The 26,864-nt window shown below is 36.7% G+C and overlaps 1 protein-coding gene across 5 annotated transcripts in view; it reads right to left on the reverse strand.

Moving 5' to 3' along the window:
* LOC123561174 (uncharacterized) overlaps window positions 1-26,625 on the reverse strand; it is a 138,769-nt gene extending 112,144 nt beyond the window's left edge. For all 5 annotated transcript variants that reach the window (XM_053516579.1, XM_053516578.1, XM_053516580.1 and 2 more), the window contains exons 1-10: window positions 26,246-26,625; window positions 20,412-20,448; window positions 12,551-12,632; window positions 10,570-10,670; window positions 9,691-9,903; window positions 9,187-9,294; window positions 7,764-7,903; window positions 7,180-7,384; window positions 6,473-6,617; window positions 5,492-5,604 (exon numbers count right to left, since the gene is read on the reverse strand). In XM_053516579.1, the coding sequence (XP_053372554.1) occupies window positions 5,492-5,604; window positions 6,473-6,617; window positions 7,180-7,384; window positions 7,764-7,903; window positions 9,187-9,294; window positions 9,691-9,903; window positions 10,570-10,670; window positions 12,551-12,632; window positions 20,412-20,448; window positions 26,246-26,326 (1,225 nt within the window). In that variant the 5' untranslated portion in view covers window positions 26,327-26,625. The remainder of the gene's footprint in view (window positions 1-5,491; window positions 5,605-6,472; window positions 6,618-7,179; window positions 7,385-7,763; window positions 7,904-9,186; window positions 9,295-9,690; window positions 9,904-10,569; window positions 10,671-12,550; window positions 12,633-20,411; window positions 20,449-26,245) is intronic.
* Between the last annotated feature and the right edge of the window lie 239 nt (window positions 26,626-26,864).

The following is a 26,864-nucleotide window of genomic DNA, read 5'->3' on the forward strand; positions in this document are numbered from 1 at the left end:
TAGAATGGCTGTATACATGTATATGTTTATAGTGTATATGGATAAGACTGAAATAAATATATAAATAAATTAAAATAAATAAAACATGTGGTCAGTAATTTATGTAAGATAAGGTCAAATAGCAGGCACTTAATGTGAGGATGTCGCTCAGCACTGCTGGCCATGGAGATTTATGGGATATTGTGACCAGTTCTATATTTTAGATATATTTTTATTATGAAAATCATTAAAATAACATTAAGTCATTATTTTATCAGAGTGCCCTTACCTTTCTACAGTTTATTACTTATCTAGAAATAATTATAGCTAAAACATATGTGCATTTGATGTGGTCTGCTACTTCAAAAGATATTCCAGACAGAATTTGATATGGTAATAATTTAACTAGTATGTGTTAATTAGTATCAGAAAGTACTAAGCCACTGGGGTAGACAAGTACTGGTCAGGTTTTAATGTATGCATGTGTGATATGATTGGTTGAAGTATGATGTATGTGTGATGTGATTGGTTGAAGTATGAAGTGGGCGTGAATGAAAATGTTGCAGAGTTTGGAGGGAAAGTTGAAAGAAGAAGTCAGTTAGATTTAGGTTTTTGTTTTAGGCACCACAGTCGAAAAATTAGTCAAAATTGATATTTTAATATTTTAGGCAAGAAATACTTTGGAAACTTTGAGAATAATAAATTATGATGTACTATGAATTGATAAATTGGAATTATTGAAGTGATATAACATTATTATTTAAAATGGAATAAAAGAATATTAGAACTCTACCACTTGTTCAATAATAGCTAATTTCCCCCCCCCCCCCCCCCCCCCGAGAAAAATGGACCCCGGTTATAATATTAACAGCTACAGATTATTTGCCTAGCTGATAAACCTCTACTAGATTTTAGCAACCTTCTCTGACATTTTGGAAGGACTGTTTAGATACCCATTTTATCAATCAACAACAGTTTTTTTTTACTGTTTAGTGACTCCAGTCCTGAGAAATCCAATGACTCCACTCCAAAATTGATTCTACTCCAAAATCATGAAAATAACTAGACTCCACTCGGTGTCTCCCCTCCAAAATCAACCCCAGACTCCACCACTCCACTCTATGACTTCACTCCGTATTTTACACGGTGCCATTTTCTGTCTGTTCATGTAATGATGTGTATGTGGAGGGACCACTTCGGGTACTGTATGTATTAAATTTTTACGGTAAGGAGTCGGGCTGGAAGGTCTTTCTTAAACAGGCTGGTAACATTGCCCGATCGGGCTTTCGACATAAAAACTAATATTTCTTGAAATATAATGAAGATATTTCTGGTCCGTTTATCAAGCATAACATATGATGCAGAAATAACTTTGTTGCCTTCAGTTTTGTTAGAATTACTTCCCCTTTTCAGATTTTTATGATTCATAATTTTTGAAGTCCAAAAAAAAAATGTTTTAATGCAATGTTTAAAACAGAAAAGGGTTCAATAGCTTTCTATTGCTCCAAACTTGTGCGCCAATACCTTTATTCTGTATATTTAGGGTTAATACTTTGTTTCTAGTGCAGATGTATTAACAATTTTTTTTACAACTAACATTTTTCTATAATGTTGTTAGTGAAAGCACAGTAAAATGTATACATTCATGTACTATCGCAATAATTTAGAGCATTAGAAAGCCATCAAACCCTTTTTTGTTTTAAACTTAGCATAAGAACATATCTTTTTTGGACTTCAAAAATTATGTGTCATAAAAATCTGAAAAGGGGAAATAATTCTGCCAACACTGAAGTCAACCAATTTATTTTTATTTCAATTTGTATTATATGTAATGCTTAATAAATGGCCCAAGTTTGAAAGAAATATCTTAATTATTTTTCTGCCCGATCGGGCAATGTTACCAGCCTGTTAAAGCTCAACTTTTTGTCACTTTTATCACTATCTAACATATGATTATCTATTCTATGGTTAATTGATGTGCCACAAGTCATGATCGTATACCCACGGCATCAGCAGTCAGGGGTCGGAAATATCTCGGCGTACACAGCGAGGTCAGCATGCTGTAAATGGCGGTAAAAATCTAAGGGACATAACTGCTTAAATGATATATTTTGTTTTATATCTGCAGCGTCAGGAGTTAGCAGCAGAATTTTCACTTAATTGATAAGTTACAATTATTTTTTATAGCGCGATTATAATGAAAGCTTCAAGCTTTCAAGTCTTTGTACAATAAACATTGAATTTAAATATTCCTTTTACACAGATTATAATGCGCCATTGACAGCTAGATCTAGTGTTATATCGGCGATGGCAGATCTTGTAGATCTCGAGCTAACACAGCTCACCAACATGCGTTGTTATTAGTCAAGACTAGGCCTACAGGTACAGGCATACAAATTTACCCTCCACAATTTCTTGTAATTTTATCTAAAGTGAACAATGTAAGTATCAAATTGAGAGGTATTGCACATTTCATTACCTCTCATGAACAGACTCAATCAAACCGAGTCTGCTGTTATTCTTGGTTGCATTCTTCGCTTCCAAAGTATCCTTTTACAGATTTTATTAACTATCACAACAGCAATCTTTAAGTGCCGTGTGGCGGCTGTAAAAAGTCTCCCCGTACTTGGATTCAGTGTTGTTATATTTTCTGGTCCTTTTGGATCATGGAGTCCATTCAACATATGTATAATAGAGTTCCGCTTGAGCCGGTGCTAGGGAGCGTGAGAGGTGTTGCACATTTCATTACCTCTCATGAACAGACTCAATCAAACCGAGTCTGCTATTATTCTTGGTTGCATTCTTCGCTTCTAAAGAATCTTTTTACAGGTTTTATTCTCTTGTATGATCCATCACACTCCTCTAACCATCTATTGCTATCTATCTATCTATAAATACTGCATGACACAGTATTTTATGCAGGTGCGCGTCAGTGCATAAGAGTTTAAAAGCAGGAATGTACAGGAGAAATAAAGTAATACATAAAGTATTTGTGAGAATTTGAGACAAAGCTGATAGTGCTAATAAAAAGGCGAAATGTACAGTAAAAGGATTAAAAACAGCCTGGTCACTCAGAAGTCTTGGCCCAGTTTGGTTACCCCTTGCCTAAACTGGTCCAGGGTAGGTGCCTGAGCAATGTCAGCCGGCAAAGAATTCCGGAGAATGATGGTAGCCGGGTAGAAAGAGAACTTGTAATAATTACAGGGTGTTTGAATTTGCCAGAAAGATAGGGAATGCATGTGTCTAGTGAGCCGGGTAGGAGGTAAAATATAAGATGGCATTGGCACTGCAACCAGTCCATGGACACTCTTGTAAAACATCAGTAGCCTGGCATCATTCCTTCTGTTTGCAAGGGAACGCCACCCCAATTGCTTTAACAATCTTGTAAAACATCAGTAGCCTGGCATCATTGCTTTAATTGCTTTAACATGTGTGTGACACACCTGTAATTTGAATAGTCACTGGTGACCCATCGAGCGGCCCTGCGTTGGACCATCTCGATTTTATGTATGTTGAGCTGTGTATGTGGACTCCACACTGAGCTGCAGTACTCTAGTTGTGGTCTAACAAGGGTTTTGTAGGCAAATTCCCTAATATTTTGCTGTTTGGAGGGAATATTGCGCTTAATGAAGTTAAGTGTTTGACAAGCTGTTGAAGTGACCTGGTTTATGTGTTTGTTCCAGTTTAGATCTGAAGTGATGCTAACACCAAGGTATTTTGCATCACTCATGCTTGCTAGTGTCTGCCCATGTAGTGTGTAAGTGGATTTGTAAGGGTGTTTAGACTTGGAAATATTAATCACTGTACATTTGGATGGGTTGAATTCCATGTCCCATGTGTGTTCCCATTTTTGTAACCTGGTTAAGTCCTCTTGCAGAGTATGTTGTTGTGTAACATTGTTGACTGTGATATAAACAGCAGTATCATCAGCAAATAACCGGACCTGTGAAACAATAGGCAGGTCGTTTATGTATAGCAGAAAGAGAAGAGGGCCGAGGACAGAGCCCTGTGGGACACCAGATGTGACCGGGACCTCACCCGACTTATCACCATTGACTAAGACGGACTGACGGCGACCGATGAGAAATGATTCGACCCACTGTAGTGTACAGTCCTGGATGCCATGTTGGTGCAGCTTATATAGTAACTTTAGGTGATTAACCTTATCAAACGCCTTTGAGAAGTCGAGGAGTATTAAGTCTGTTTGGTGACCTTGAATTAAATTCCTGGATAGGTCCTCGACAAGTCCTAATAGTTGAGTTTCGCATGACCGTTTTGACCTGGAGCCATGTTGAAGGTGATAAAGTATGTTGTTGACCTGGAAATGTTTAGTGATTTTGATGCGACAATGTGCTCCATAACTTTGCAAAGAACACATGTCAGGGAAATGGGTCTATAGTTAGCAGGGTTGCTTTTATCACCTTTCTTGAAGAGAGGAGTGACATTCGCCTTGGACCAGTCGGAAGGGATAGTGCCTGTTTCTAGAGATTTTTGGAAAAGTTTGGTGACCAGGGGGGCAATTTGTACACTTAAGTTTTTCAGGACTACCGGTTTTAAGTTATCGGGACCGCAAGCTTTGTCACTCTGTAATGTGGACAAAAGCTTTTGGACACCATTTACACTGATGGAAATTTCAGGCATTTTGGGGTATTGAGGCTTTGGGGCATTGCTAAACAGGAATTTGGTTTTCATTAAGCATAGCTGACTTAGTTTTAAGGGATTCATTGGAGTGAAGACGAACTGGAATTGGCGGTTGAGAACATTTGCCTGGCCCCTGCTATCTGTGATAATTCATTTCGGAAACTACGATTGAGTTTTTAACCAGTATGAAGACCCCACCCCCAGATTTACCTGTGTTCCTATCACGTCTGTAGGGGGTATAACCTAAAATATGTGGGAAAATTTCACTATCGGTATGTTTGGATGTAAGCCATGACTCGGTTCCAAAAACTATATCGGGTTTTTCTGTGTCAAGGAGAGTATGAAATTCTAATTTCTTATTTACAATCGATTGAAAATTTATGGTCATGACTTTCAGGCAGGAGAAAAAGTTTTTAACATTCTTTTTCTCGGTTTTGTTTGGAATAACGGGAACTGCAGGATCGGACAATAGGGTGAAACTATTTTGGGATTCATGGGATGACAATGAAGAGTTTAATAATGTGGAAAAAATTGATGACTCACAGTTCGTTATTCCAATTTTGATAGATCTACATATTTTGCTTAGTAACACTACCTTATTTTACACAAAGAATGATCTGCTGGCAGAATAAATTTTGTTGAGATGATATTTAAACGTGTTGAAAAAAAATGTATTTGAGAAGAGGATTTCTAATGAGCTAAAAGCTTTTTACTGAAATCTGCTTGTAATTTATATAAATTGTTTAAAGTATAAATGCAAATATAACGCACCCCTCACCGCCACCCTCACCCAATCCCAACACTCACAACAGCTACAAAAAGGTATTAGGATATATATAACATAGAACTACAATTATTGTTTTTAACGTACCTTGAATCGTTGTATCACCATAACAATTTTGGATCCAGAGTTGTGATCCCGCCAACATCTGTAATACTGGTAGTTTCTTTAGAAAGTGACATTTTCTCCCAGCAGTATCATACCTGTCAAATTAAAGAGAGGTATATCAGGCTGGAATTAATACTTATAGATGGTGTTGATCGAAAAACCCGTGACTGCATACCGCGTGATTTTTTTTTCCAAACCTTCCCGGTTATATCTGTCTATCCACCGCCTCAGCAGCCAATACAACCATATCAAATAAGCGAGTATCACGTGTATGTTTTACTTAAGGGATTTATTTGAGCTTATTAAAGTGCTTTTTTAATGCAAATGTCATAAACAAACAAGTGAATAGGAACCACTATTTCTGAGATTTGCAGAAGAAGATTTGTATACAGGTTCCTAAAAAAACACATCCAGTAAGTGTATGTAAGCTGTATAACCAGAATGAAGCTCTGAATCCCCTTATTTCCTTTAATCTAGACTACAACTTTAAAAGCGACTAACGTCGGGTGAGGATAAATATTATAATATAAAAAGATATATCTGAAAAGGACACAGGAAGTTACTTACGTCAGTTGAGAGTAAACACTATAAAGTTGTATATTACGACTTCGTAGAAGTTAGTTATAACGCATCATTGTTTTTGATCTCTGGTATAACATGTAAATGTTTTTGACCCCCACCCTCCTCTTATTTCTGTATTAGTAGTTTTTGAGTTGTCTCCCTTCCATCTTTGGTTATTTTAGTGCGGTTGGTCCAATTCATTTTTTCTTAGTCAGACATGTTCATTGTAATCTGACATGTTTAGTTTGTACCGCATTTTGCACAACATTTTGCACACTATTTTGTACAATATTGATTTGTGACTATTTCATTATTTCACTTGTTTTATCCACATGCATATTATATGCCATGGATTATAAATAGATCTGAAATCTGAAATAAATCTAAATATTAATAATATACCTGAAACCGACACAGGGAGTTACGTCCTCGCATTCTTGTTTACATTCGTCAATGGTTTGTCGGGAGGAAAGTTCTAGGCTATGATCACTTATATCAACGTTGGAATACGTATAGTCGTCAATCTGGGAAAAACTACACACCAGATCTAAAAAAAACATTTTGGTATGATAATTGGCAGGCAGAATGGTACCCAAAGATATATATATATATACACATTTTGTATTAGTGTGTTTGTAACATTCTCTTTAGTTTTTCGACACGTAATTTCAAAAAAAAGTCTAAAACAGCGTGACTATTTACAATATGATAGTTTGGAATCATAAAACCAAGAAAATCATTGCTAGCACGGTTTGAATAAATCTGTTTATGAAAGATAATAAAATGTGCGATGTCCCTGACGCCCATCACGCCCTAGCCCCACACGCCCCCTTTTATACATAACACTGAATAGACATCATCATCCAGGGAATAGAAATAGTAGTTGTACTTCTACCTAGTTAGGGGAAACGTTTTACAGTCGCCACTATGCAGTTAAAGACTGCCAATGTGAAGTATAATAAAATATTATAAAATATCATTCTGGAGTCATTACATGTCATCAGCTGAAAAAAGATTTAAATCTGTTTTCAAAATATACATAAAGGCTATTCAGTGTTTTTAAATTGTTCAGAAACTGAAAGGTGCTAAAATACAGCTAACTAGTGTACCTGTGTCCCATGTTGCTTGGAAACCCGAGTACTCTATGCTGGCATCAGACACAAATCTCACGGTGACGAAGTTGTAACTACTAATAAACGTGTAGCCTGACTTAGACCCAGACAGACGGACAGACAGCTCGCTAGTTGACGGTGTAATACAACCATCAAAAATTTCTGCAAAGTCATTGTTTTCTTCGGTCTCGAATTCAGTAAACTGCAACAAAAGTTTTAAACATGTAAATAAGTGATGAAAATATGATGGAATAGGTATCACTGTTTAAATTTTGCATATAATAAGTTTACGTATACAACGATATTATTGGGAATATTTACCAACAATTTATTGAGAAACTTTGCAAAATGCATTAGATTATTAAACAAATATCATTACATAAACAAACACAAACAATCTTTATCTAGGCTGTGACCGGGTCTTTTCTTGAGACAGATGTATGTATACCGCCTAATCTCAGACAAACTTCCTCAACTTCTGTCGTTATTATGAGGTGAAATCTTGTGTGTGATTAACCCGTTTAGAGATTAAATGACTTATATTCAGTATGAATTAATTCTACTTAATTAATAAGTATTACTTGTAGCACTATTCTATTCCCTGGTGAAGTTTTCATCGTCCACGAACATGTGACATTAGGATTATACAAGCCGCTGCTTGGTGGAAAAGCTATCTGCCCACTGGTTCCCTCAACTTCAACCGTACAATCTCCACCTGAAACTACACCATGTTACCTCGAGTTACGTTTCTATACAAGAGTACGTTAGAGTTTCGTGATGATCCGTCCTCCACCTGTGATCTATGTAAAACAAGCAGCACACATCAGGGCTTGTGCAGTACTGTGGAACACAGTCTGGGTTAACTGACTGTCGTAATATAATTAAAAAACAATTAAAATACAATTAAAAGAAAACAGTGTTGAGCACAATCCTAAAAACTGACCGTTTTTTTCTCTTTCTGGCTTAGAGCCAGGTCTTTCAGATTGTCGAGTTACAAAAATAAGAAGTTTTAACATCTCCCCGGTGCTTGTTTGCATTTATTTAGATTGGGATTAAAGAAGTCGTGCGCGAGTTTAGACACTTACCACTAATTTACTAGTACATAGTTTCAAGAAATGAGGGGATGGGGGCGCGACAGACAGATAAAACAAGCAAGTCATGATATTCAGAGCTTGCTTAATTCTTTACATATAGCGAGTGCAATTGACATTTCATGTTTTTGCACTGGCCGTAATTAATTAAGGTGTCTTTTTATATCGCTTACCGGTTATACCGTTTTGTTCGTTCCATTTTAGTTATCTGCGGTATCATGTTTGTTTTTTTCCAGTCGGATAGCTTTTGGGCATTGCATACGAAGATATATGTTAGCACACCCATTACATTACCACACGCGAGAAGTTGGGATCGCCGAGGGCTAAATGATACCACAGTAATTCTTTTGTAATTCTTATGTTTAATCTGATAAGAAATGTTACCGTCTATGTACTGATATGAATTAGCTCCATCCAAAAGACTCACGCCCTTTTTATGGGCACGTCTGTACTCTTATTTGTCAAATGTTATTTATATGTGTATTATGCTTGTCACTAGAAACTATATCGTTTATGTGAAAATAAATTTGTTCGTTGGTTCGTTCGTTGGTTCGTTCGTTTTAGTTATCTATATATCGCTTACCGTTTATACAGTTTTGCTCGTTCTGGTTAATTTATCTATATATCGCTTACCGGTTATACAATTTTGCTTGTTCCGGTTAAGTTATCTATATATCGCTTACCGCTGTTACAGTTTTGCTTATATCGCTTACCGGTTATAAAGTTTTGCTCGTTCTGGTTAAGTAATCTATATATCGCCTACCAGTTATACAGTTTTGCTCGTTCCGGTTAAATTATCTATAAACCGCTTACTGGTTATACAGTTTTGCTCGTTCCGGTTAAGTTATCTATATATCGCTTACCGGTTATACAATTGTACTCGTTCTAGTTAAGCAATCTATTTTTCACTTACCGGTGTTGCAGTTTTGCTCGTCTTGGTTGTTCCCGCAGTCATCAACACCATTACACAGCACTGCTCTACCTAAACACTTGCCGTTACACATGAATGTGTTTCTGTTTCCTGAAACATTATTAAAAAGATTAATATACTATTCTTTAGTTAAGTATTAACATTTCTCAAGCCAGCTAAACACCAAAGTAGCGGTTGTCAGAACATGCAACATCGAAGGTCAATAGCTGGACTGAATTTTTACAGACGGAGCAAATGCATACGAAACATCACACATTTTAAGCCCTAAACTGCAGCAACAAATACAATTATTACAACATAATTTGCAATTTTGAAATTAAATTTAAGCCTGTACCTTTATAAAATCTACTATTATTATACAGAGAGCAGAGCTACTTTAAGTCTAGGTTCAGGATACCATCAGAAATAAAAATGTTTAATTCAGTATTGACTATGATAACAAAAGAACAAAACTAGGTTTCCAACTGTTACAATATCAGAAATTACCCGCTGGACATGGATCCATTTCGCAGACAAAGTTTCTCACTCTTCCGCAGTCTCCCATATACCATCTGCTATCCTGTGTAGACATGAACGCACACTGCCCTGCCGCTGTATCCGGCTCACTATCTCCCCATGGAGCTACATGCACCGATGTCGGCCTCCCATCGCTCCACTGACCCACAAAGCTTGGTTGGTTATTGTCTGGCCGATAGTAACCTATAATTTATTTTTAAACGAAAGATTACAATTTGCACTTTAACAGTATAGTTTGTACGAGTTCGAGTATTTTATAATACATAAGTAATCTTGTATATACAGACCGCCTAAGGGAATGGCTAAAAGACGTTTCTTATCATGAATTGCCTCTTAATACAAAATATAAATTTATGCTTTAACAACACATTAAGGAACTGAAAAAAATATCTCTTTATGCAAGTGGTCTCTTAATCTATTGAGAGAATTTGACTGAACACTTTGTCAAAACTATTGCCCGAGGCCCAAATGACCGAGGACCAATAATTTTGATTATTGACTGGCCAACAATTCAATCAGTTAAGTGATTATTAAATGATATAAGAAATGAAGTTTTTCATTGTTTCTGTACTTAAGCAACTGAACTATTGCACGGTAGATACCACATATTTTGAACCGACGATTTATATCAGAAATCATGTAATTATTTTACATACGAAAGATCGTTTGAAATTGCTGATATTCATATTTCACTGACAGCAATGGCCTAAGCGGGTTTTCCATTATTGCTTATTTGATAAACATTAAACTCTATTCATTTTAAAGACACGCTTTGAACACTCCGCGCTGTAAACAAGCGTTCCTCATATATGAATCAAAATTATTTAAGATAAGTAAAATATTTAAGACCTGTCCATATAGAGTCAGAATTTGGCAAAAAGTTTGACACATTAGTGGCAATATCGTCGTTGATTACATAACCAGTTGGTTCAACAAGCTTAGCACCATATCTGGAATAAGAAACATGTTTAGTTTTAGAAAGAAATGGAACACGCACGTACATAAATATATACCAAAATGAACCAACACTTGACCAAAATTATGAAGATATTAACACGATTGACTAAAATTATCGAGTGCTAACATCCATTATAGCAGTCGTTGCAGCAGTAGACTCGAGATATACAGCTTTCTACATAGCAGCACCAGTGGGCACATCATTGGGAAGCGTTTATGAAATTCTGACCAAACACTTAAAATTATCGAAGGTGTGCGAAAAGGAGGATAGCCATTTCGAAACACAAAGTCATGATAATAATAATGAATAAACAACACACAGTGGCTTAGGAAATGGCAAAAAAACAATCAGTCATCTCAAAAAGAACTCTAGGGTTGCTATAGTGTTCCTTACTTCCAAAGGCCCTGTTGTACAAATACCTAGTTCACCCGACATACCCTTTTCTAGAAAGTTTTATAGTGACAAGGTTCTAAAATCAATTAGAAAACATTATGTTGAACGCCACACACGCATAAACTGGTTTACGGGGCATCTGCTTTATTCATGACAATGCATCTGCACGCAAGAGCAATATTATACAGCAGGATCTACAGGACCAGTATGTCAAGTAAATGCCGCACCTTCCATATTCGCCTGCTCTAAATCCGAACTTTTTGCCCCTTTCCTTTGCTGAAAAATTGCTGACTGACCGCTACACTTGGTAGCGCAGTGTATCAGTGATTTCATAGTAAAACTTATAGTACTTCAACCTGATTTTTGCCAATAATTTCCGTCTAAAATGGCTTAAATACACTGTTTTATCTTGTAGAACTTTAAAATTCCCAAGAGAGGACCCTCGAACTCCATTCTCGAACCCAAGTCAGTATACTTCCTGCGGAGATAATAGCGCTCATACGCGCATCCCTAATAATTATGCGTGATACTTTGTTGATTGTCGGAAATTATTCATGCCGAAAATGGTTTTAAATGTTCGTGTTTTTTCTTGTAGAATTTCAAAACTTCTCAGGGAGGACCCCGTATCCCTCGCCTATGTGTACCCCAACCGACAAGACTGGTACTTTGGACTTTTTAAAACTAATTTACTGGTGGTTATTTGTCTGAAATGGTGTAAATCTAAATTGCATTAAATCAGCTAGCAGAAAATTTTTCCCGAAGGGTGTCCTTGAGTTACTTCAAGTACATACCACAATTCATTTCTGACAAGTAATTTAATTAACACATAGTCGTAAAAACTTCTGTAAGAAGGTTGTATAGTCGGTATAATCTATAGTTGTTTCTATTGATTTCTAAACTTTACGCTACTAAATTTCTAAATTAGACTTGTTTATCATTCAGTTTGAGCAGACCCACTTACTATCAAAAGGGGTGTTCAGTGGAAATTTACTGAATGAATAACAAACAGCTGTAGTGTCTCCTGTTTATATACATAACTAACCTTTTCAAAATACAATACCAGTCAACAAGGAGAAATGTCGGTTACATTATTAGGCCTTCTTGTAGATATTTTAACTAAATATCTTAGAACCTTAGGCCACATTTCGCATATATACTTTTTTCCTGTCTTTTTTTATTTTTGTGTTGTTTCTAAGACAAATAAGTATAACTTGCACTCAGGAACTGTCTTTGCGGTTCACTTTTCAACAAAGAGTCGTATTACCCTGTCAGGTTTTCAGTTTGCTCATTACCAAATTATTACTCAAATATCTTTCAGCTTTTTACATTACTCTTACTAAAACACTCATGTTTACTACAGTTGATGATGGTGGGTCAATAATTTGATCTTATTCCACCCAAGAGTAAGGCCTTAATGAGTGAAAATGAAATAAAAATATTATACAGTAAAACTACATTCAATTTGTATAAAATACTTACTTTTGACAATAATTGTAGGCTCTAGACCAGCTGTGACGGAAGCCGACGTACAGATAGCACCTCTCTTTGTACTTTGTCCAGTCTGTGGGAAATAATAAGAAAATTAGCCAACTACAGTATATCATTACAACAAATATGTAATACACAGGTGGTCAAGCGTGTGATAGTAGGGTTATTATGAAGGTAAGACTTGTTTCGTATTACTGCAATAAATTAAATAAGATAAACAAAGACATTCTGATCAAAGGCATTCACCTGACCTCGAACTTTTGCTATTCCATATGATAGTATGTCCTTGAATCTATATCATCATACACTGTTTTATGCCGAAAGGTAACAAATGCGTTGTGCTTCAATAACATTCATTCTAAAATATGATAGGTATCCCCCAGCGAATTGCTCTGTGTGACCTTGAACTTTGACCTTAAATTGGATCAATATACACACTATAAGAAGTATTTTGCTAAACTTCAGTTTCTTTACATAATTCAAGGAAAAACACGGACCCATACGCGGCTGTTTGTAATTTTGTCTTAAGTTTTATCAAGAACGAGAAAGGACCACCAGCTAATGTTTATTGTAAGGTCTTGCTCAAATCAACAAACTTTTAGGAACATTTATTTTTTAGTATTCCTTATTAGAAATTTGTAAAAATACAAACCTCAGTCATGGTCTCTGGTTATGTTACAGAAAAAAAAGCTTGAACAAACGTGTTAGGGGATCAGCAGAATACACATTTTGTAAAATTTTACCATGTGCATTTTGGGAAGATTTTAACGATTTACATAAGAACTAGACAATGCCCCATTAAAAATAGGTTGTATTTTTGGTGCATTTTTTTTCTTACAAATTTTATCTCTGTATAAATCTATGGAAAAACACTGACCAAGAGGTGGTTCAAGCTTTACCAAACCTGATAAAGAAGGCCTAAGTTAGTAACCTATATGTACGCAAATAAAGTTTAGTCACAAGGACCCAACTTAAGCAAACATGGTAGGAGACTGCAAGCAAGTGCTTCGTGTAAAATATATTACCACTAAGCCTTGTAATCATTGAGAAGTAGATTTATGAGGATTCCATATATAACTGTTTACGAAGCACAGAATTTCTGGTGGTCCCTAATCTGGCCCCAGGTATCCGGATTGATTTTAGTCTCCTGTATGTAATTCAGTGTAATACATTATTAACCACTGAGGCTCCATTTTAGCTGTGATAGCTTCAGAAACTGTTGAAAGAGATCGTTTGAAAGAAAAACCTTTTGGACGAACGGGTGATCGATATAGGTCATGATACAGGTGCGCCTATGAAGGTCAAACTATAACAGCAGAATATAATATGTTTTGAGGTGACTTCCGGTATAAACGTGTCTGAACCTCCACAGAAGTTCTTGAGCGTTGTCTGGTATTCTCGAACCGTCGGCAGTTTTGGTCCCCATCTCGTAATTTTGGTAAGGAACATTGTTCTTTGAACGTTACTAGTCGGAATTGATAATAAAGTCGTCCTTTTCTGCAAGCGTCTACACGTCGTCTGCACGTTCAAGTAAGTGCCGTTTTTTTACTGCGCGAATTCTTTTAGTTACTTTTACCGATAAGAAAGGGACAAATACACTTAACATTATAACATATAAAAGAAGCACAGTTTAACAGTTTAATAGTATTTTCTAGAGTAAAAAATATTTCCTTGTCAAAATCAAAGCGTCTGCTTGTTGTTAGCGCTGCTTGATGATGCGTTGTAGATGGTTCCAAAATACCCGACAAAAATATTTCGCTGTCGGGTATATTGGAACCAAATGTCATAAGTATGATTTAATTGAATTTTCATCTTCTTAAGAGTTTGTGTTTGTTTTTATCTTAGAATGAGTCGTCAGATCCAGTGCAAGCAGTATCGCAAATACACAAATGAAATTTTAAGTCATGCTGTAACTATAATAAGAAGTAAAAGCATTTCACTTCGCCAAGCAGCTAAAACTTTTGGCATACCCAAAACAACACTGTCAAATTAAGTCAACAATAAGTCTGAAATTGGTGCTCGCAGTGGCCCTGGAACTGTATTATCGAAGGCAGAGGAGGACATGATTGCAGATTGGGCAATCACCATGTTGAAGATTTGGTTTGGTAGAACAAGGGCAGAGATCTCAGACACTGTTCATAGTATTATCAAACAAGATGGTAGGGATTCTCCTTTTGTAGATTGTCGACCAGGTAACGACTGGTATTACGCCCTTCTAAAGAGACACCCAGAATTAGCTTCTAGAGCACCTCAACAGTTAGCTAAAGAGCGTGCTGTTATTACACCAAAACGGGTTGAGCTGTGGTTTTCAGATTTTTCAGAGTTCATGTCAGAAGAGGTGAAAGATTCTCTGATATGGAAACATCCGAGTAGATGGTTCAACGCAGATGAATCTGGTTTTCCCCTATGCCCTAAAAGTGGAAAAGCTCTTGCTCCAAGGGGTGTTCCCAACATATACAACTTTACGTCATCTGATAAAACTCAGATCACTGTTCTAGCATGTATGAATGCTGCTGGTTTATACCTTAGGCCTCTTATAGTGTTTGCTGGACAGCGGTTCACGTATAACCCTTTGGTAGATGTCCCAGAGGCCATCCTTGGGCGTACAAATAGGGGTGATGGACTCGGATCTGTTTACAACCTGGCTCAAAGATGTCTTTTCACCTGCTCTAGACGAAACTATATTAAACGGCCGGTCGTGTTGTTTGTCGATGGTCATTCAACTCATTGTACATTAACAGCGTCAAAATTTTGCAGAGAAAACGGCATTGTACAGTATTGTCTACTCGAACATGGCAGCCATTTGATGCAACCATGTGATGTGGCTTTATTTAGTGCCTTTAAGGGGTCCTGGAAGCAAACTGTAAGGGACTTTCAGATCAGTAATGTTGGCGAATTTGTCACCAGGGGTAAATTTGCACAGGTTTTCAAATCTGCCTGGGAATCCGCTTGTACTGCGGATATTTCTGTGAAAGGGTTTCGTGGCAGTGGACTTTTCTCACTTAATTCATCTAAAGTCCTTGGCACACTCAAGATGGAGCCAAGCAAAATATTCTGCAATTCAGCAGTGGCGACCTCAAGTAGCAGTTGTACAAACACTGTTAGTATCATTCCATCATCGTCCTCCCTGCCCACAGTTGCAGCAAGAGTTTCAGAGCCTGAATCAACCTTTGCTCCCATTTCCTCAGGTGCCGATGCACTCGCAGTAAACAGACATGTATCCACCGCAAACTCGAGTGAAACAACAAAATCTGGTTTTACCTACACAAGCCCTGTTAGTGTTATTTCTACTACTAGAAGTCCAACGTCTCATGTACTAGATACATGTCATTTAGATAGTTCGACAACAAGCTTTTCCTTAACTAGTAATGTACCAGCAACTTCAGTTGCGTCTCTTCCAGTTGTCCCCACCGGATCTGCACCAGTCACTCAGACAAAAACGCTAGATTCTGAGTCTTTTAACCTTAGATCTGAAGCCACTGTGTCACTAGTCGTACATGACATACTTAAACTGCCAGTCGCCAAATCATCGTCTAGAAGGCCAAACAAGAAAAGGTTAGTCTTGCCAAAGGCGATATCGGGTAAAACATTTCATGATTTATTAGAAAAGAGACAAAAGGAGAAGGAAGAAGAAACTGAAAGAAAGGAAATGAGAAAGAGAAGAAAATAGAAAACAAAGGGAAGAAGAAAAACAAAAGAAAGCAAAAGAAAAAGAAGAGAAAAAGCTATTTAGGGGAAAACGTTAATAGAAAAGGAAGAGCAAAACGGATTAGGAAAATTAAGAGAATGGAAAAACTGAAACGAAGAAGGGAATCTGATTCGTCTGATTCTGATATATCTGTGCAATTTGATGACGATGATATGGCGGATATCGACACCAGCATTAAACAGGTATGCTATGCCTGTGAAACTGAATATGATAACAAAACCGAGGATTGGATTACATGTCACTCTTGTAGTCGATGGTTTCACCGCACATGTGTACAAACAATTGACTTGTTGTCCATGAGCGAGGAGAGGATAGCTGATCTTGAATTCGAGTGTGATTACTGTTAAAATTTCCGACTGAATTCAGTGTCAGGAGTTTCCATAAATCACGTTAATTTATTGATGTATATAAACCATGTCAAAGTTTATTAGGTTTATTCTGGTTTGATTCAGATTGAAATTGGGTATTTATCAATAATACAAATTAATTTAGAATTAAAATAATTTCATTTATTTTTTCTCAATATTGTCGTCTGCGTTTCAGTCGTCTGCTTTACCTATTCATTACTATTATACGGGTTTAGTCATACCTGAATGAGCACGGCTGGTTCCTACTGAACGTATTGGTACCACTGCCTACAGTGCATATAAAAACAGGAAAACTCGTGTTCTCCTTCACTTTTGCTAGCTACACACTTACTTTGACGTACGAATTTTGAGATAGTAAAATGCGAAGTGGACGTCGTAGGCGGGAAGCTACACCCCCAAGGGTGCTTAGGAATAGGAGGCCGCAGGTGCAGGAGCCAGCCGCACCGCAGCGGCACGAACGCCGAAATCTACGTGGACAGGGGCCACAGGTGCTGGAGCCAGCCGCACCACAACGGCAGGAACGTCGGAACCCTCGTATACAAGGGCCGCAGGTGCAGGAGCCAGCCGCACCACAGCAGGAAGAACCACAACGACAGGAGGCGCTTGAGGGAAGCCCCAGAGCCCAGGGGGACAGACGGAGTACAGGCCGTGGCCAGAAGCGGACACATGAGACATTAGAGGAGGACGCTTTGGATGACAGAGTCAGGCAGTCGAACTCTGGTAGGTCTAATTTTGGTAATTTTATTGACTTTGAACAAATAATTCAAGATGCTCAAATTGTTCTCACATTAAAACTGCCAACGGACACAGGCATCACATGCCCAGTCCGAGCGCTATCAGAATTTCTAAAAGTCAGACCCACTGTAGGAGGTCCGCTATTCATTCATCGTGACGGCAGATTTGTCACAAGGTCACAATTTGTAGCTGTATTCGATAAATGTATTATAGTATCTGGTATGTGCGACGGATCCCGTTATAAAACACACAGCTTTAGAATTGGTAGGGCTACTGATCTAGCAACACAGGGCATACCATCAGAGACAATTATGAGGCTGGGTCGATGGTCTTCCAATTGTGTTAATTTATATATTCGCAATTAAACTTTCCTGTCTAAATAAAGAAAAGATTTCTAAAAATAGCTCACTGGCGCGAACGTTATAGAGAAACAATGGACAACATAGTTACATGTATATGTCGACTTATTTACTGAAATAATGTTGATTTTCACTGTATAGATGTATGGGTCCTTGGGAACTCAATCCCCTACTGGGCTGGTGTCCGAGCGAGGGAGACGGGAAAAGAACACCTTCGTCTCAATGGACTGACAGTAGAGTGGCTAGGTGTGAGAGGCCTTCACTGGAGCGAATTGAGAAACCAAATAGAAGCAAAGGTTCTGTTTTCTTCTCCCCCGTCTATTATTATTTTACATTTAGGGGGGAACGACATTACGTCGTCTACCACCGTACAAATCAAAATTATCATACGTGAGGAAATAACCTATTTACGTGAAGCCTTCCCTGAAGCAACACTTATATGGGTAGATATATTACATAGGCGCACATGGAGGGGAGCTACAAATCTTAAAACCATTGAGAAAAAACTACTCAGATTAAACAGGTTAGGGCGGCAGCTGGTCCTCTCTTCTGGAAAGGCAGACATTGTGAAGCCAGATATTGATACAGAAACAAATTTTTTTCGAGGGGACGGTGTCCACCTTAATGATGTAGGCTTAGAATTCTATCTTGACTATTTAAGAGATGCCATATTAAGGAATACTTCTTAAAGCCCAGCTCCGCGGCTATTCTAATTCTAGGGTGTGTATGCAACTGATAATTACAATAGGTAACAGTTGATGGCCGCGCACGCTAAACCAAAGATTATTAAGTAGAATTTTATATAAACTGGCTGACTTTATTTTGATAGGCGTCACTATTTATGCCTTTAAAGTGACAATTTAAGGTTAAAAGGTAGGACCGGAGCAGGTCTTTAAGATCGGGAGAATTTTGGCGGATAAATTTTAGAAATTTATTGTGGCGGAAAATTCTGTCGGCCGGGAGGTGAACGGACTCAAGTTTAAAATGTCGCCTATTTATTTGCTTCGAGAGATATGTTGCCACTTAGCACTCGCTCTATTGTGACCGTGTGTGGAAAGGTTTCTGCCCTAGTACTTGGCAATACCTACTTAGCTTTGCTTCCTTGCTTAGAAAGGTGTTGATCTGCGTTGCATAGCCATAGCGTTCCTTACATTCTGGATCGGGTTGCCGATACCACCTACTGCTTGGAGTCAACCAGAGTAGATGGGTCGGCGATTTGATGCTGGAATATTGACCGATATTTCGCAGTTACATATGTATTTCACCTCTTAGCAAACAGTGGTCACTTTGCAAATCGATTTATACGTTGCTTGCCTTGCTGTTAGCTGTATGGTACTACCTTGCCTTGCCTTGCATTGCCTAGCCTTTTAATCGACGTGGGTTGTGTGTTCGACCCCTTAACGGAGTGACCCGTGGGGATCGGACTTATGACTTTTGCGTTGTTAGATTGGAATGATTGATGGCGGGGTTCGTTCTCCTTTCGGTCGACCGGATTTTGTCCTTTTAAATGACTTAACACGGCGAAACCTGTTTAGTCACGAGCGGCCAGAAAACTCCACCAACACTTTATTGAATACGATAGGGTTCATGTCATATAAATATTTTCAACTATTTATACTATTGAGAACTTGTTTTTATACTCAAATAAAAGGAGTATACTGAATAACGATTGTTTAGTCTTTATTTTGAGTAATAAAATAAACTAAACAGTGTCCATAAATCACGTTGATTAATTGATGTAGATCTATACAAATGATAGAGCGTCCGCTTCGAGTGCGGGAGGTCGTGGGTTCGATCCCCGGCCGAGTCATACCAAAAACGTAAAAAATGGTACTAGTAGCTTCCTCGCTTGGCGCTCAGCATTAAGAGGATAGTGCTAGGACTGGTCAGCCTGGTGTCAGTATAACGTGACCGGGTGGGGTATCATGCCACGTGTCTACGGCGTGATATTCCAGAGAGGCACTAAAAAGTTGGGCATTGTGCTCACTGCTACAAGTAGACACCGTCGTTTATTATGACTGAAAAAATGTTGAAAAAGACGTTAAACCCGAACACACACACACACACACACACACACACACACACACACACACGCACACACACACACACACACAAACTAAGAAAAAGTTTATTGATACACACGTTTGTTCTATTGAAGTTTGATTCAGTTTGAAATTGTGCATATACACTAGATCGATTATAGACATTTACTAGTAATGCCGAATTAATAGACAGATTTCAGTTTATTTTATTCATGTAATAAAGAATGGAGTTATGTGTTCAATTAAAGTCTGAATTTAAGCTTCTTTTTTAAAAAAAATCCTGAAAGTGTCCCAAAATACCCGACATGTCCCAAAACTGCCTCCGACGGTTGTTATTTTCATCCACGTAAATCGCACTTAATGTGCATATGCCTATACCAGGGCCAAACATTATTTGACCGAATGATGGGATATTCAGAATTTTTATGCCTCGTCCTGAAACAAGCATATGTAAAATCAAGGTTAAAAATATTCGTTAAATGTCCCAATATACCCGACAACGTAACCGTATAAACGAAATACAAAACCAATATAGCTAAATGGCACTTGCTAAATGGAGCATTTAATATGTATTCTAAAATGATATGCATGTGACTGAATAAAGAAAACGCAGAAAAAATACAACAAATAGCTGCTTACCGTTGCCCGGACATTTTGTGGTTAGAACCTGGGCAGTCTGAAAAAACAAACAAAAAACGCAATATTAATATTCGTGGGAAACCGATATTTGTGGATTCATACTGGCATTAATCTACAAAATTTAATTCCTACGGAATTATTCCATTAATGTTATACGTCAGTTCAAAACATGAAACCGTTTTGACCAAATCTCAAAATATCGCGCCCACGAAACTAAATAAACTCACAGTGAACAGTACATTTCCACCTTGACAGAATTTATTTTTATAGTGGTTCTCTGTACTACTTTGCTGAAGACGATATTTACAAATAGATGCTGGTTAATTTTGCAGCAATTGCAAGTATGTCTTGATTAATGTATGGAATTGTAAGCAGCTGCTCGATTTACTCAAATTACAAATTTGTTTCAACACGTATAAAAGCAACATAACATACAGATTTTATAAGTTCTGTATTTAATTTTTTGTTTCTAGTGTTCAATAAATGCAGCACGTGCTTTGTTCATATAAATGTATAGCAACAAATACTTTCGCTAGATACTGAGAAATAAATAAGACGAAAAAATAAACTGAATCATGAATAATTGATGTGAAACAAACATAAATAACCAGTCGGCTCTTTTAACGCATAAAAGGACTCTACATTCACATTCTTTATTGGTTATCTAGCGCCTGTTCGACCGCTGATTGTAGTCTTTGGAACTTGTCACGGTTTCTTATATTTTCTTTACAGTTAGTGTTATACAGCATTTTCAGTTTGATACGTAGACCTGTGTAAATACCCGTGAAGTACGTAGATTATGTCGTAGACTTTCATGAAAGCTTAAAAATTTTGAACAATTGATATGTACCAATTATTCACCGGGTATAGGACCCTAAAATGTAAGAACATCTATAAACTTAACAATGAGTTCAGGAATTAAAATCTGGCGACAAAATTGTTGATGCTTTTAACATATATGTAACGTTCTGAGCTATCTTAGACGTTTTACGTGATTTTCACGTTCGGGTATCTGACACGCGGCCCATCTCATACCAGGTATTCAGAATCAATAAATACAATAAATGTACATTGTACATTTTACCCTTGGATCATAAAATACTTGGTGACGATTCAAAAATCAATATCAGGTGACATAAAATTTACTGAAAAAAAAATCCTTCGTGAATAATATATAATGTTCAGGTGTTTAATGACAACAATATACCAATTAGTATTGTTGTACGTGATACGTCTGTTTTCACCATTCACTTGGTATGTTTCTAAGCTATATCCATTACCGTAGATTGGACAACATTTGCGATGATTTTATTTTCGTTAATTTTCACACGCAAATTCAAAATATTCGCACATATTAATCTGCATCATGTCCAAAACACAAACATTCACGTTTGAAGAATTCTTAACCCTAACCCAGCTGAATTTCAATGATGATCTTGTCCATCTTTCAGTTTGGACAGTGCCATTAACAGTTAAAAGGGGTGCATACCAAAACGATACTGACTGAATAGCGAACAGTGCAGATCATGGTCAAACTGGATCGTGTCCAGCATGATGAGGGTTAATACGGTAGATAAGGCTTTTAACCATGAACCTGCTAAATAAACCCAACGCGCAAATTATTCCATCTACAGTAACACTGGCTGAACTTTTTAGATTCTTATCCAAAATTCAGTCAGGTAATATTATGCAATTACAGTTAGTGATTTTAAACTTTTCAAAATGTTTCTATTTCTTCTTTCGTTCATTTCAGCTTCAATTTGTTAATTTAAACTTATTGTTTGTAGTATTACATACACTTATTGAACGGCGAGTTGGCCAGTCATCAGTCAAGACTATTTGCTAATGATTTAAAATTATATTTCACTGTTACACGACTTCCTTTTAAATCACCAATTCTCAGTTTGAGCTATTGACCTATCTATAGTTCTACACAGGTCTTCTAGGCTAAAATAAAAAAGAAATACTTTGAAATTCACTTTCTTATGTCAAGTAATAAAACACAAGAAATTATTTGATAGCCTCAGTTATTTGGACCTCGTGCAAATATAAGGTATTGTTAATGCCATCTTTAGTTTTACAACTAGATGCGTTCTATTTAATGTAAGGTAAATGAGGTCATTTAGACAATCAACTTGTCAATGGTATTTTTCAGGTTTATCCCTGTATACACCTTTTGTTTATCTAATTATTAAAAATGTATGGTATGTTAAATAAACACTACAGAGAGCAGAACAAATCGATATTTCAAATTTACAAAAGTCAAAATTGCATTGAACAGTTTATTGTATATCGACAATTATTCAAACAAGGTGAGAAGTAGGCCTATACTACAATTGTTTATTATTTAGGTCTGTATATCATTGTTCAGATTATCTATGACAACACATAAGTAGTCGATTTTGTTTAAGTTTGCCAAAAGTGTAATTTTCTTGTATTCTGACTTTTTTCTTGAATAGAAAAGGTACAACAAAATCATGACTTTGTTCCTAGAGATATGTAGCTCTGTTAGCTAATTTAGACACTTCTGTTTGTCTATCTGTCTGTCTGTCTGTCTGTCTCATATTTCAATATTCCCATTGCTTACTTATACTGTTTAACATTAAACAATACTCGATTTGAAATTAAATTTTCAACCCGAACTGTATTGATAATGGCATGTTAATTATTAACATCATCATGTTTACCTTAATGAAAAATTCACTAATGATACGTTTTTGTAAGAAATACTTCAATATATGTTAATTTATATTTGCTAAACTCTACCTATCTTTGATTAATTTTCTAATGGTTATAAACATACAAGGTAAGTCAACCTATCCTTTGATAACTAACTGTATTGTCCAAGTGTTGAACAATTGTTACATTAAATATTCATTATACAATAAACATTTTTAGAATGATACGATCTCGAGTCAATTAGAATTTATATAAAATATGTTTGATTCCGATCCTACTCGTTATGATCAAACAAGTACCGACAAACTTTGTCCAGGTATAATTATACCAAAATCAAGGTACACATATATCGTCTTTTTCTAAAAAAAAGAATGATGTATTATCAGTTAAGAACATTATACAGTTTTTCGACAGTTGGGGATCCTTTTTAGCTTGTTCTTAAACTAGGACATTTGCTTAATTCAAAATGTCAATTCCTTTCGACCTAGCGATTTGGCGGAACTGCTGGACATCCCGATCATGATAAAGAAACGTGTTTTGGACTCACTTTTATCATATTTCCTGAATCTTTTGGATCGAGTGATCTATACAAATGTTTTGTTGGGTTAAACGTCGAACCGTTACAATTACAGGTCATATGGCGGCTGTCCAGCTTTGATGATGGAGGAATACCCCAGGTCCCCCTCCGTGCATTACTTTATCACGGGCGGACACCTGTGTAGTACCACCGACATTCTGTAAGTCAGCTTGATGGCTTTCTCACCAATGTTTCTGTTTGCACACCGGCCTTCCAATCCTGAGGTCGGGGGTTCGATTCCCGGCAGCTACTCGGGAATTTTCAGAAACGCTTCTCAGTGTTTCCCACCCAACTAGAGGTGTACTGGTCAGGAATCCAGGCAATCCTTGCGTGTATCAGTGCTATACACTGGGCACGTTAAAGAACCAGGCTGTCTATTCGCAACGAGCTAGGCTAAGTTAGCCGGACAAGCCAGTATCTGATTTCTGATCTCTCCGTCATGGGTGCTTTGTCTTATTCTGTGAATTGATTTGCTCGAAAACGCTCCATGCTTCCAAATGTTTAAACAACGATATAACGACAGTCTTTAAATGCACGAGGTGCTATAATGTCACCCTGTACTTGAAGTCGCTCTTGCTATATTATGCTGTAACAACTGTATTCAGCTAAAACCAGTCTCAGTGGCGTGTGACGTGTTGCACGTCTCATGAAAACAGACCCTGTACCTATTTTGCTAGGTTGCGTTCTGTGCTTTCAAAGGAAGGAATTTCTTGTAGCTATTTTATTCAGAATAAAACTTTATTACATACTCGTTTCGATGCCCCGTTAAGTTACACTGGTACCGGAAACGTCAATATTTTTCCATACACTGACGCCTGAATTTCATACGTGACGTTATTCAGTGTATGTTGTTGTACTATTTTTTCTATTTAGTTCAGTATTGTCAATCCTTTTCAGGCTATTGAACATATTTATGATATTTACATAATATTTATACATGTAGATGCGTATGTAATAAAAACGTTATTACCTTTGCATCGGGAAATATGCACTCGTTCTTCGGCGGAAGAATATTGCGTTCCTAAAGTTGCGCAATATTTCCGCTGAAGAACTCGTGCATGTTTCCCGATACAAAGCTAATAACCTATAAATATTAACTGGGTTACCTGCAAGTGTGGACGTGGTTATTTGCAATGCAGTATACGTAATCACACGGAAATATCCGAATATCATTACGTGTACACTACTGCCTGATCTACTGAAGTAATTAAAAAATTGAGGAAACCGTGTTTGATTAGATATAAACTTTTCACATTGTCCGTCAGTCATGTATTCTTTTCTGTTCATTTAACGTCAACCCCTTGGTGAATGAAAATTTGGTCAAATGTTCACCGTATCCAGACAAAGCGAAATATTTGTGACTAGGGCCAACCGTATTTACTACAATCTAACGACGCTGTGATGGAAAAGCTAACTCGACTTGTGGCACCACATCATAGAATTAATAAGTATGTCGAGTGTGCAAAAAACAGTGTGTCATATGGCAATTTCTGTGTTACAATGTAAGGTTGTGGATTTGGTGGCCTATATGGGAAGGTGGAAACTACTGTGTGTGGTGTCTCCCGGGATTACGTTTTTCGTCTTTCTATTTATATTAACCAAGCGACAGCTTTACCTCAAAACCTGGTCAGAACATCCTGTTTGAGGAACTAGCCTGTAGTAAAGGGTATTAATATATGTTGATATTTTAGAAAACTCTGAGAAATCATTTTTTGCATTTCAAGCATTTTCTTAAATGTCTTTGTTTACATTTTTATCGGACTCAAACTTTATTACACGACTACTTTAATAGGTCCATAGGTTGAGCTATATAACGGGTCTATATTCATTGAATATTTACTTGACTTATAAGAGAAAACTAAAACAGAAAACAAAAGAGATAATAATATCAATTTCTCATGTCATTTAATTCTCATAAAACGCCTTTAGTAGAACTAATGTTTAGGAAATAGTTTTAACTTTATAAACTTTCAGTGAAGTTACGAGTACATGTTTGTAAATTGAGCTATTGGTGAATTTAATTCAATAGTAAATTTTCCAGGAAGCAACTAAATTATGCAGTAAGACATTTCGCTGATACAAAATGAGGTCGATCAAATTTCTTTCCTCTTTGATAATATAGATATACGAGAAATACACTGTCATGACATTTGATACCCTTATCCATTCATAAAGTAAATTACAATAAAGTTTAACATAAGTGTTTTATGCAAATATTATAAGTTTCAAAATAGATCAATATTAGAGATATTTGAAGAAACGCAATTGTTAAAATGAAAAGTAGCTAAGTAGGCAATTGTTTCAAATAATATACTCGTGCTAGTATATTTTGTAGAAAATGTATATGTATTACGAGTCGTTGACGTTGAATTTACTTGTGTACATGTAAGCACAGTGCTCAAGTCTGAAAATGAAATTTCTATTCTGTTCTGTTCTGTTCTAATATGGATAAACACAAAACGTGCGTTTTACTATTGAATGAGCTTTGAACATTTTCAGACTTAAAAAAAAATAGATACAATTTTAATAGATTTATCTCCGAAACTCTTTCAAAAGTTAGATTTTTTTTCATACTTACTGTTAAGTGAAACAGAAATCCAGTTATTGTCAATAGTATTAACGTCTCTTTCATTTTTCTAACGTTAACGTGAATTATCATTTTATCCTTCAAATTTAATCACCATTGCTTTTCATTGGATCAAAGTAAAGTATATATTTGATAATCATTCATAACGTTTCTTAAAAAAATCCCCGTAAACTTTAGGCGTCGGAAATTCGAAACGACGTTAATCCGAAAAAGACGCTGGTAGAGTATCTCCAGTTTCTATGTAAACAATATTGTATGATTTGAACATCCAGCGTCTGTCTAAGGTTGACAATATACCAGCACGCAACGGTGTGCAATAAAATTCTAACGGGTAACGATCAGTTTAAAAGAACAAGGAGCTCAATGCACGCTAAACAATTGATTCGTTTTGCCATTGAAAATATCTCTGAATAAAATATACGACAAATAACTGTGGGACGGTGCTACCAGTATTGGTCTAAATAACACACGTGTCGTGTTTAAATGTCCGTACATTTAAGGAATAATATATAGCAGAATCGTGTTTTGATATACGTATTTGAACACGACGAAGAAATTATACGTCTATGGAACTATTTCACAACGAATCATTCGGCGTGGCGCTTAACAG

Source organism: Mercenaria mercenaria, chromosome 10 (assembly GCF_021730395.1).
Source record: "Mercenaria mercenaria strain notata chromosome 10, MADL_Memer_1, whole genome shotgun sequence".
NCBI classification, from domain to species: Eukaryota; Metazoa; Mollusca; class Bivalvia; order Venerida; family Veneridae; genus Mercenaria; species Mercenaria mercenaria.